This window comes from Ctenopharyngodon idella, chromosome 19 (assembly GCF_019924925.1).
Source record: "Ctenopharyngodon idella isolate HZGC_01 chromosome 19, HZGC01, whole genome shotgun sequence".
NCBI classification, from domain to species: domain Eukaryota; kingdom Metazoa; phylum Chordata; class Actinopteri; order Cypriniformes; family Xenocyprididae; genus Ctenopharyngodon; species Ctenopharyngodon idella.
The window spans coordinates 24,280,057-24,293,175 of record NC_067238.1 but is presented as its reverse complement, the minus strand read 5'-3'; the positions used below and the strand labels follow the sequence as shown (position 1 = coordinate 24,293,175).

The following is a 13,119-nucleotide window of genomic DNA, read 5'->3' as shown; positions in this document are numbered from 1 at the left end:
TACTAAAGCCACTCCCTCCTGCCGTTCACTGTCTCCCGAGTCCCGCTGCCAGCAGCAGCTCACTATCCGTCTCTGCTTGCGGTTCTTGTCCGCCTGTTTAAAATGGACCAGGACTGGCGAACTTTAGCCACACAGCGAGCCGAATACGTGTCCGACCGTATCCGCGGGCTGCTGTCCTCCGGCCTGGATTTCCTCCGGGCCGAGCTGGGGGTTGATCTGGGGATAAAGCCGGAGCAGTATCCGTCGTGGCTGATTCTGAGCGCGGCGCTGTTCGGGCTGATTGTGCTGGTGGCGCTCGCGGCCTGTGGACGGAGGAAGCGCCGAGCGGTCCCTGTTACTGTGAGTCCCACCACCGCCGCCAAGACCCCGGTCAAGACCGCCCTGCCACCGAAACCTGTGAAGACCGAGCCGAGCGAACCGAAGAAGAAGAACAAAAAGAAAGCCTCCGACAAGGTAAGCGGCCTGTGATCGTGATTTCCTAGTGCTAATGGCTGTACCTCAAAACCAAGACAGCTGCGTTCCTAGACAGCCCTTTTGGACACGTATGTGATATCTAAATTTAAAATAGGTAGGCAGCTTACTAGGTTTTGAGATCATATGGAAGTGACTTGAGTAATTACCACGAGAGATTAGCATGAGTAGCTGCTAACGTGCTAACCTGTCAAAACCATTGAGAAATAGCTTTTGATACAGAAAGCATTTCCCTATCAACTGTTTCATCCTAAATTGTTTTTCGTCCCCTTTAGGATTAAATTAACAAATAAGACGTTGTTATTTTACTACAAGTGTCGTGAAATGAGAGACACGAAGGCGATAGAAGAGCCACGTAGCACAGAATAGCAGACCGGTGAACTCACGCTCTCAAAAGTTTCGTTTTTGCTAAACACCCTCTTCTGTGAGTTTAACCCATATTGTGACAGTTTTCATGGCCTAAGAGGAGTTTTCAAGCACTGTCAGTTGATAGAGGAAGGAAATGTTGAGTTTGTGATGGCTGGTTTGTAACTGTCATGTGCTTGCAGCAGAAGGCCCAGGCGAATGGACAAACAGTGGCTGAACCTCAGCAGGAAATCAAAGTCACCGAGGAGAAAAAGAAACCCGCTCCTGCACCAGCACAAGCACCAACACCAGCACCAACACCAGCACAGCCACCTGCTGATGCAAAGGTTGGTTTCACTTAGTATTCATTCTGGTTTCATAGAGGAAGTGTATTGGTGTATGTTTATATGTTTGTAGTAACAATAACTGTAGTATTTAAGTCATAGTATTTTACTCTTCTGAATAGCAAAACAGTTTGAAGATATTTTTTGCTAACAACATCGAACATAATTATGCAAAGACTCATCTTTTGCGCACGTTTATGCAGCACTTTGAGATAAAATTAAATACTTCGTTTACCTACATGTCGTAGCTATTAACCGACATCAGAGAACCGTGAACATGTGAATGCCTTGTTAAATTATTTATAATATATACTTAAAATCTTGTGGGGTACGTCAAGTGATTATTTTATGTCATCTCTGATTTTTTTCGCTCATTGTATATAGATTATAGAGATATGATATTATCAATATTACCGGTCAGTTCTTTTACAGTGTTTCAAATGGATACTCTTTACAATGTCACAACATGTCTTATCTAGAATCCTGAGTTTCCTGCTTGTAAATGTGACTTCGCTTGTTCATTCATGTGCTCGGAAATCCTTAATACGATATTTCTGATTCCACTTGAAGGGCACGGTAAAATTACTCGTATAGACAGTTTTGGAAAGTGCGTTTGATTCTTTTGCTCCGTAGTGCTGTGAACGTTTGCATCAGCCTTGGTTCAGTCTGTAAACAGTGATTGAGAGAGGTCGGGTGTCAGTATCGGTCTGTAATTTGATAATGCAGATACAGCAAATGTAGGGTACATCCAGAGGGGAAACATGTACTTTGTCCCAAGGCCTTAAACTTTAGGCATAGTTTTTACTATACTAAGACCAAATAAGCATTTTAAGGTATCTTAATATGTCTGAAATGGCACTTTGTATCTGTATTAAGAGTGAGAAGTTACTTTTGTTTCTGACTTGTCAGGAAGTTCTAAATGAGTGTTTTTGGTTCCTGTGTAGACCAAGAAAAACAAGAAGAAACCAAAACCAGAGGTGAAGCCAACCCAAGATGTTTCCTCCACCGATGGCAAGGAACCTGATGAAGGTATGAAACTAAGTTACCAAACTGTAGTGGCAACTTCACTTTTTCAGTATTAAAACTGTTTGTTAGTAATTAGACTCAGAAGTTGAAATGCAAAATATCTTGCTTTAAAGAAATTCAAATGAGCTGCTTTGAGAAGGTTCTTTTTTCAGTATGACTGTGTTTAGCAGGTGCTTGGGAAACCAAGGTCAGTAATCGAGAGAAACGTCAGCAGCGCAAAAAAGAGAAGGGCCCTGGCGACAGCTCTGGGAGCCCTGAAGCTGGAGATCGTGCCAGCCAGAAGGTGGAGCAACCTGTGGTTACAGCCACAGCTGGCACCAAAAAGAACAAAGGTATGCATTTCTTTTATTTTAGATTTTTCTGAACACATTTCTGTGCTGATGGCATTCAAAATGTTAATACACAAGGGTTGCCTTTAAGATACAAGTGAGCTTTAGCTCTTTTCCTTTGATTTCTTGTAGAGTCATCACGTGCCAAGGCTGCAAAGGGCGATGCCATCATAGCCCCAGGTAAAAAAAGACACAACTTCATTTACAGAATATAGATTCTGTGATAATTTTACTTTTTCTATGTTGATTGTCATGAAAATTGGATTTAAATATCGAAAAAAAAATATTTAAAGATAATACATTAGACTTTTATTGTTAACTACAAGAATTTTCAGAATTGCTGTTATAGATTTTATACAATTTATGAATGACAAAAGTTTGAAAGGGCATAGCTTCATGTACGATACAGATTAAAAAAAATTCGGGTCAGTAAGATTAACTCCTTTCAAAATAAAATACTTTTCAGAAATTATGCATTAAATTGATCAAAAGTTACATTTATAATGTACCTAAAGATTTCTATTTTAAATAAATGCTGTTCTTTTAAACTTTTCTTATTCAACAAAGAATTCTGAAAAAAATGTATCATGATTTCCACAAAAAATATTAAACAGAAAAACTGTGTTTAACATTGATAAGAATAAAAAAATGTTTCTTGAGCACTAAATCATCTTTAGAGTGATTTCTGAAGGATCATGTGACACTGAAAAATTGAGTAATGATGCTGAAAATTCAGCTTTGCCATCTCAGGAATAAATTGCATTTCAAAATATATTCAAAAAGAAAACAGTTCATTTAATATTTTACAACATTACTGTTATTATTACTGTATTTTTGATCAAATAAATGCATTCTTTGTCAACACGAGACTTCTTTCAAAACCATTTTAGCAACCCTAAACTTTTGAACGGTGTCTGCATATACCTTAAAATATCACCTTTTTCTTTTAGTGACGTCTAACTGGAATGATGCAAACTCTGTTAATGGTGGAGGGTGGACGGATGTGCCTGTGAAGCCAGCACAAACAAGCGCTTTAAACAACGAGAAGTGGTCTGCTGGGAGAAAGACCCTTGGGCACAGAAACCGTGATAACACAACCTGGAAACAAGAGTCAGAAGGTAATAGATCACAGTTGTTTATGACCCTGCCTTGACGAGTTTATAACCAGTATTGGCTGCATTTGAGGGTTTTTATCTTTCAGATGATTGTGACAGAGCTTGGAGTTTGTTCTTATGTGTAGCAATTGATTAGATGGTAGTTTCAGTGAAATTCAAACTTTGTTGTTATAGGAGTTATTACGCTTTACTTAAGATGTATAGCATGGTAACAACATATTTATTGAAACATATTTATTTATATTTTGAAAATTATCAGCTGACAAAAAATTGGGTTTATCAAGTAATATTTTTCAATTTTACAGCTGCTGTGGATAAAAATTCTGTCTTATTTTTATTGTCAGGTCCATGGACTGGTTTGGAAGGTAGAATTAAGGCAGATCCAAACCCAGTGAACTTAACAATGCTTGGACTAAACACATCAGGTACGTGTAACTTTTTATTTTCACTAAGCTGTAAGGAGCACGTCATTTTGTCCTTGTATGCTAATAAACACTACAAACATTAATCATCTTTTCCCATGTATTTTCACAGGTGGAGAGACTAAATCAAACATTGAAAAAGGGCAATGGGACAAAGTATCCACCGCTGACAATGAATGGTCCAGCTACAGTAAGATCAAAACTATTATAAATGTTATGTTGTTATTATAATGTTATTATTATTATTATTATTATTATAGTCAAAACTATTATAAATATTATAAATGTTGAAAACAGTTTTGCTGCCTCATATTTTAGTGAAAAAACTGAAAAAATGTTTTTCAGCAAGTTAAAAGGAACAGCATTAGAAATCTTTTGTGACATTAAAAAAACTTTACTGTTACTTTTGATGAATTTAAAGGGTTAGTTCACCCAAAAATGAAATTTCTGTCATTAAGTACTCACCCTCATGTCGTTCCAAACCCGTAAGACCTTCCTTCATCTTCGGAAAACACAAATTAAGATATTTTTGATGAAATCCGAGAGTTTTTTTTTTTTATCCCCCATAGAAAGCAACATAATTACCACATTCAAGGTCCAGAAAGGCAGTACTGACGTTGTTAAAATAGTCAACGTGACTACAGTGGTTTAACCTTAATGTTATGAAGCGACGAGAATACTTTTAGTGCGCAAAAACAAAACAAAAAATAACAACTTTATTCAACAATTTCGTCTTTCCACTGTCAGTCTCCTACGCTGTTTACATTGTACAGACGGTGCAGGTTTCCAGGTTCTACATCAAAACGCTGGCTCAGTATTGGCCGACGCTGTTCATGTGAGCAGCACGACGCATGCATGTGATGCTGATGCAGAAGCTGGCCAATAATGAGCCGGTGTTTTGACGCAGAACACGGAAGCCTATTCTCGTTGCTTCATAACATTAAGGTTGAACCACTGTAGTCACGTTGACTATTTAAACTATGTCATTACTACCTTTCTGGACCTTGAATGTGGTAATTATGTTGCTTTATATGGGGAATTATAAAACCTCTTGGATTTCATCAAAAATATCTTAATTTGTGTTTTGAAGATGAACGAAGATCTTACGGAGGGTGAGTAATTAATAGGGGTGGGAGAAAAAAATCGATTCTTAGATGCATCGTGATGCGGACGATTCTGAATCGATTCCCAAATGTCAAAAATCGATTTTCTAAATGTTAATTGATAACGTGATTTTGACGGAAGGTAAAAGGCAGAACTCTGAAGCACAAAAGCACAGCGCCCAGACAATCTGTGGCGTGCACATAACTGTTTGTGTTTGCGGAGCGAGTGGAACAGAGCGAGTGTTTTCAATCCATTTATGGAAGTTGAGCTTCACGCTCACGCGTAAGCATGATGCTCAACTTGCATAGGAACGAAATGAAAACGCTCGCGCCAGTGGATACGGACCATAAGAGACCCATGATGGCTTAGCGAGAAATGAGACCAGCACTCTCTGCATTAAAAGCTGTAGCGTATGGAAGCACGTTGGTTTCTATGAAGTTGACTGAAAAAAGCACCTGGGCTGCGTTTCTCAAAAGCATTGTAAGCCTAAGTTGATCGTAGAGACCATTGGTGGCATTGTTCTATGATCAACTGCTTACGATGCCTTTGGGAAATGCTACCCTGGACAAGCCACACTATATACAAGTTATGTTATTGCTATATTAATATTTTATAATATTGTTATATTGCTTAATGCACATAACAGGAGGATGTTGTTGGAAGTATATTATTTTATAGTGATTCAGAATATGCTGAAGTCTGTATTAATTTCCTGTAAGTATGCTACAGGCACACTTTTTTTTTTTTTTTTTTTTTTTTTTTTTCCTCCCCTGTTGATTCTTTGCAATACTGGGACATATGCTGGCAAATGTAACCTTCCAGTTGACTTGCCAAATCACTTCCATTTGTTTTATTAATAAAAGATATTGGAAGTAGTTCATTATGGATCATTACAAATACTTTGCTTTAAAAGTACCAAGTAGTTACACAGTGGCAAAAAAGAAAATATGAATAGAAAAAAAAAAAGATGCATCGATAATCATTTTATAATCGCATCGCAGCCCTCTGAATCGTAATCGAATCAAATCGTGAGGTGCACAGAGATTCCCACCCCTAGAATTTTAATTTTTGGGTGAACTAATCCTATAATGTGTCCTTGCTGAATAAAAGTATTCTTTAAAAAAAAAAAATCACACTGACCCCAAATTTTGAATGATAGTGTATATCATAAAGAACTTATTAACATTTCCAGTGTCTCTATATGATTTCAGATGGTCTTGCCGCTGACCCGAGCTCAGACTGGAAACCTCCAGATGAGTTATGGGAGAATTATGAGCCCAAAGTTGATGCTCCTGCTTTGAAAGAGATTCCAGTTTCCAAGCCACTTGGGGTATAAAAACCAGTTAGAATTAGGGGTTTCTGTAACAATCTCAAAATTATTTGTATCTGTATTCAGATAAAACCGGAAGTGGGCAGGGTTTTAACTAAGTTTGTAAAATGAATTGAGAAGACAGTTTAAAATGTAATTCTGTAGTGCGGCTGTGCTTCAGGTGACCCGAGGCCAAGTACCGCCTTGGGGACCTTTCCCATTCTTGATAAATAATTATTTAAATACATTCTAATTATAATGCTAAATGTTAAATAAATAAAAAAATGTTTTTTTTGCAGGAATCAAATGAAGACAACGACAAGACAGATCCTGCAGGTGGAAAATCCAAGAGACGAAAGAAAAAGAAGAGACCAGAGGAAGAAGGTTCAACCACTGAGGTAATAATCATCATGCTTTAATAAACTGAGAATCAACACATGGACACTTAAACATCAACAGTAATTCTACATGACTGACCAAATTGTGTGTTCCTCTTCCAGGTGACTCAAGAAGGTTCTGCTCCTGCAGAGAAGAATGTGACTGTCAAGCTTCATCCTCCTCATGTTCCAAAGGATGAGGGATCCAAGCAAAACGTCCCTCCACAGTCTACACAAAGTGAGTAGATCACAGATGAAGTGGTGAATCTAGTGACAATGTTTAAAGAGGGACTATTATGCTTTTTTACAATTAAATTTTTTTTAGTGTGTGAATGATGTTGCTGTATACAAAGCACAAAGTCTACTCTAAAGTGAGTTATTCTCTATATCAGTAAACAACAGTACATGTATTCGTCCTGAACCATACGGTATGGACGTCACTGTTCGGTTCATGCAGTCAGACGACGAATACAGTCAGTCACAGGCGATCCAAACTCCAATCTTAAAATCTGCCCTGTTTGCTAACCACCACAACAGGAAAAAACACAGAAGAAGAACAGATCTAGATATACATGTAATCTCTCAACCAGTGTTTCAATCTCGAAAAGGCATCAATAAAACAGCTTGAGAATAATATCTCACGTAGCATATTTACCTCAGGCCATAGGCGCCGATGTCCTTGCACTTTCCCTAAAATTGTCGTCTTTCCTGGATTTAGAAGCTTTCAACCACCCGACTTTCATGATTGACTGACGAAATAACACAGTGCATGCTACCTTTCAGGTAACGTTACTGATCATCAGATATCAGCGAGAGCCGAGAGCACGACTCGCAACAACACTCATGAAAAAAATTTGCTTTTGGGTTGAAATTGTCATCTCACTGCACGGAAACATCCAGTTGATGTTAATTTGAGTTAAATAAGAAGCAATCTGGCGCTGGAACGTATTGTTTTTGAAATCATGCTGAGTGTTGCCGCTGTTATAAGTGGAGGAACGGTCCCTATGGCTCGTGTACAGTCTTCAGACATGCACGTCAATCTATCACTAGACTATTCTTTCCAGCGAAATCACTGACAAAATGCACACAAACGTGTCCCTGCTCTTGATATACAAACATTAATGAACTTCTTGGGTATGTGGGGCACTGGGCAGTGGCAGAAACATAATGCCTCAGGCAAGTTATTTACTGTTCACAGCATGTTTGTTCACTAGAGAAATTAACTCTAGAGGGGAGTATTTCACTAAATATATGCACTATATTAGCTTATATTCATTATATTTACTTTACCTGTTAGTAATGTCTTAATTATTTAAAGGTGCAATATGTACGATTTTCTGTCCGCTAGAGGTCGCTAGTGGCCTATTCAAAACAAAGGCGCAGCTTGATGACGCCAAATTTGAGCACAGAATCTTGGGAGATGTGGTCTTCACATCATAGCCGGTGGAAAATAATTGGGATAGGACTCGGGAAGAAATCATGTTCATGGGTACGATTATTAACGTTACTGTAGTATGAAGCAGAGTAGGGCCGAGTGTTGTGGGAGCTGAATGAGGCCACTAGAGTGATTGTGCAACACACGCCTCACGAGCAGCAGAACTTATTATGCCACAGTCACCAGCGCTGCTTCCGCTTTTCCAGTCATGAGTATGAGGTAACACAACTCTGTTTAACATATTAGATACATCTGAGCGTGTTGAAAATGTTATAACGTTACTCTGTGCGTTCGCTTGGTGGCTGCTGTGAGACACTTGTTGCACACTTAAGTAAGCTAGATCGATTTTTAGAATATCACATTAAATGCTAGATGGCTTGTGTTGATAAATGGCATGCAATTAATTGTGTAAAAATAAAGCTGCATCTGATTATGCTATGTTAGCTACTTAAATAGTGTTTTTATCTGAGGCATGGTAAAGCATGGTACTCGCAAAAAATCAAGAAAATTGGATTTAAACAATAAGACTAAACGTATTGAGCTTTATAACAACAATTAGTTTTCTGTCTATAAATGTAACCAAACAGTTGTTCCCTTGTCTATTAAAACATGTAATATATTAAAGCATCTTTGGTGTTTCCATGGTTTCTACAAAATAAAACCGGAAACCGAGGGTAACGCAGGTATGACGCTATTGACGGGCGACTCCTCACACGTCCCGGAGCCTTAATTAAAATTTTCTCACAATTTACAAATAGTTGGAAACATTTGGGGTATTGTAAGTACTCAAAAATATATAAAAATATATAATACTGGCCTAGTGGTTTTTGGATATTTTACTGCAATATTCTTACATATTGCACCTTTAATATAAATAAATTTGCCTTGACAACAAGTAATGACAGTAACTGTGTAAATTATTATATTTCAAAAATGAATTGGAGTAATAATTTTATAATTAGATATAGATGTTCATGCAAAACCTGCATTATGTGCAAGATACTAAGGTACATACCGAACGGTCATGTCTGTGTACCATTACACCCCTAGTAAACACTGTTTCTGAACTCCCTTGTTTTTTGGGGGTTTTTTTTCCTTGTGTTTTTTTGGGTTGGGGGGGGGGGGTGTAGACAATATAATATATCCAAATAATTTCTCCCCAAGGCATACTGAAAAAAGGGGGTGGGGCCTGGTTGAGTTGCATTAGTAGTGTGCTAAATCTCATGGTTATTGTAAGAGACGTGATATTTCGCTCAAAGCATTGACCAATCACGACACACTAGTCCAACGAACCAATCATAGCACATTGCACTTTTTGGAAGGAGGGGCTTCATAGAGACTGGAGGCTTGTTCGACTTCACGCAGCGCTGCGCAGACTGATCGGTGTCTGATTTAAAAAAAGCATGCTGGTTAGAAATATTGTCTGACTTGAGACAGCGTCGACGCCATGTGACTGACATATGGCCTCAAAGTACCGCGAGAGCTATTCGAGAGCAGCCAGCTGGTTCATTCTGCGCAGTTTCTCAAGAGCGGCTGCACGAGTTCTGATGACACAGCTGTTTCACGATTGGCCGGATTCACCGCATGAGTGTTTATTCTCACACCTTCAGTTCCACTAATGCTCAAAAATCTCTGTTTATAACAGTTAAAGCTCTTTTCATGTAGTCGCAGTGTTAAACTGTCATGTTTATCAAAAAAAAATGTAGACCTTCACTTCTTTGGTATTTAAATAGTGTACGCTTATGTTGAACTTTATTCTTGTACAAACAGACACTGTAAGCAGTACATAAAGCATTGAATGAAAATGTCTTTGAAACATCGTATATTAGTCAAATATTGCATTTATGTCACTTCAGCTGTGATAAAGTATGCAAACGCAGTGTGAGCGTCACTGCGGGAAGCAGAAAGTGTCCGACTTCACGTCTCCGTTTTCAGCTCCTCCCCGACTGCAAGCGGCAACTCTCGCCGATCGGTTACATCCAGCGGCAGCCGATGTCGAACACACCTTGGAACTAAACAGAGGCTGTGTCTGAAATCGCGTACTCTCTTGAGTAGGTACTTATTCAAAATAAGTAATTACTTCACGGCTGCCAAAAAAGTACGTTCTTTATAGTATGAATGTGTGTAGTATGAATGTAATTCAGGCATACTACATTCTCCATGCTGTCATTATCATGTGACCTACCAGCGTCAGTTACGTCTCTTCACTGCCATTCACAAATACTCTACCGTGGCCTCATGGGATAGTGAAGTGTCCATCATTTGCACACTTCAGAATCTCGCCGGAAGCATTAGGTCATCCAGGTATTTTTTGCCTGCTCTTTTATGAGTACTGTGTATTCGGACATAGGCCTACTTCTTTTGTCACATACTGTGTTTTGCCTACTATATAGTAGGGAAGTATGTGATTTTTGGATGCAGCCTGAGAGTTACTGACACACTGAAAAGGGAAGTGCTGCAACAATGTGAAAAATGTTTATTTTATTTTTTTAAAGGGCATAATAGGTCCTCTTTAACAACAATATAATATGTTAGGTAAATGCATTTGACCATATACATGTCTAAATGTTCCCCCATTACAGAGTTTTGCATAGTTTGGGTAAAACACTGAATTGAAAAATGTAGAAAAATTTCAGAATATTGTTTATGTCATTTATACCTCCACCTAATAATATACCTAATAATAAAAAATGTATGATAATCAATGCTGAAAAGATTTTTTTTTTTTTGCTTCCACAGAGAAATCTGATCAGAACTGGGAACCACCGAAGCAAGTTCAGAAGAAAAAAGCCAGGAAAGAAACATGAATTGTGAATAACATTCAGGATAGCTTATGCAAATAGATTGTTTATGCAATAATTCCACAGTACAGAATTTTATACTGAATAAGTTTACTGTGCTTTTAAAAAAAAATCCAAAATAGAAACAAAACTGAGTTGAATGAACTTGGCAGAAAAAAAAAAAGGAAAAAAGAAAGAAAAAACTATAGAGTAAAGGTGAGCAGTCCATGGGCTGGAACACTACTTATGTGCACTATTATGCTACACTGAGGTTTGTTAGTATCAAACATGCTTTCAGTGGAGCAAAACATTCATGATCATTATTTTTCAACTGCTACTAAACTGATTTTGAACTTGGAGGGTTGAAATCATTTGGGAAATCTACTTTCTTTCCATCTATTACTGTTCCTGTGGCACTTTGGTACTGCTGAATTGCACTTTGGTGTCCAGCAGTTTCTGAAGTGTTGCAGTTACTGTTAGAAACCACAGAGAGGCGCTGTGAGCCGGCGTCTCCTCCTGCAGTACTTCTGTGAGGTGAAATACTGTAATCCTGTAGACCGCTGTGGTGGACAACTAAAGAACGGTTATATTACAGAGAATTTTTTTAATGCTAAACCTATTTTCTTAAAGCTTTTCTTCCGTCCTGAGTATATATTTTACCCATATAACTGAGTATGTGGATCTTGGAGATGTTTAGAATTACAACTCTTCCCTTTTTAATCAACTACTAGTTGACTCTAATGCTTTATTTCCTGCAAACTAAAGTAGAAAAAGCCACGCCATATGTATAGAACTATAAGGGCTTTTTTTCTATGGTAAAACTCTTTGTAATTGCACTGTGCTGAAGGTTGTAAAATACCATGTGTATTTACTTTTTTTGTTTCTTGCACAATGTGAACATTACATTTTTGTTCATGTTTGTTTTGACTGAGTAAGTTAGTAGGTTTATGTGATTTTGATTGGGAAAAGTTGATGATGATTAGCGCAGCTTTAATTCCATGACACTAAAACAGTATCAGTATCAGGAATCTGTTGCCTTAATCTATACTTAGTAGTGTATGCTTTCTGTTCTCTTCCTCATTTTCAAGTCTTTTTAGCAGGTTTTAACGTTACCTTTCCTTTCAGATTTGATTGATGTCAGTGTTGCACTTGCATGAACTTAACCATTTATATAGTGATGAACAACGTCCTGATTCTCTGTCCACTCGTGCAAGTACCACTCACTGTAAATAGGCTTTAATGAATGATGATGATGATGATGATGATGATGATGATGATGAATGGATGTGGGGTGGGGGTGGGGGGAACTGCGGGTTTAAAATGCATATTCATATTTGGGTTGACTTAGTGGTGTTTTGCCCATGGTCGTTTTGTAAATTTCAGTAGATCATGTGTTTCTGAGGCACTCTGGTCTAGCATCAGATGCCTGCCTTAGTTTATCATTCTAGAGGTTACTCAAACTATGTATTTCTACAAATTTATGGATTTAAGAATGATCATGTTTACTTAAGTCAATGCAATATTTCTATGTTGATTTGTTAAATAAAAGAAGATTGCTATTTGAGCTTATAGACCTGTTGATTTGTTAAATAAAAATAAAAAAATGCTGTTTGGGCTCAAAGCTTTTCCTGTAGAGTATTAAACCCTAAAGGTTATTTTATTGTGTAAATGTTATATTTTTTAGAAATGGGATACTTTTAAACTATAATATATTACATCTGCTTAAAAAAAGCCACAGCATAGTCATAATATTTGCATGTGGAATTGCAATTTTATTTGAATTGTTATTGGCCATTTCTTAATCCATCTTTAGACTGCAAACACAGCACATTGTGTCTTTATTTATCCATCAATATTTGGGTTGACAACATTTCTAACTGCAATTTTACACTATTTTGCTGCATTGTAAGCACTGGTATTTAAAGGTACACCGTTAATTTAATTTTCAATACATCAATCCTTCTTACAAAACGTGCTTTTGTCTTACCCTGATTCACTATGTTAAGCCTATTGTAAATGTTTATATTTTAGACTTGACAATGTTTTTTTTTGCGGAAAATTA

The 13,119-nt window shown here is 37.6% G+C and overlaps 1 protein-coding gene across 4 annotated transcripts; it reads left to right on the top strand.

The window, feature by feature from the left end:
* Positions 1-12,666, top strand: mtdha (metadherin a). 4 transcript variants are annotated; one of them, XM_051873306.1, is made up of 12 exons: positions 1-453; positions 1,020-1,163; positions 2,105-2,189; positions 2,354-2,518; positions 2,648-2,695; positions 3,466-3,633; positions 3,975-4,055; positions 4,165-4,242; positions 6,368-6,486; positions 6,765-6,863; positions 6,966-7,080; positions 11,017-12,666. In XM_051873306.1, exons 1-12 carry the CDS (start codon positions 103-105, stop codon positions 11,082-11,084), a joined length of 1,521 nt encoding a protein of 506 aa, XP_051729266.1. In that variant the 5' UTR covers positions 1-102; the 3' UTR covers positions 11,085-12,666. The 4 variants fall into 4 exon arrangements, with proteins under 4 accessions (XP_051729266.1, XP_051729268.1, XP_051729269.1 ...); XM_051873308.1 differs by having other exon boundaries at positions 5-453; positions 1,023-1,163; XM_051873309.1 differs by having other exon boundaries at positions 7-453; positions 1,023-1,163; positions 2,357-2,518.
* Positions 12,667-13,119: the final 453 nt, after the last annotated feature.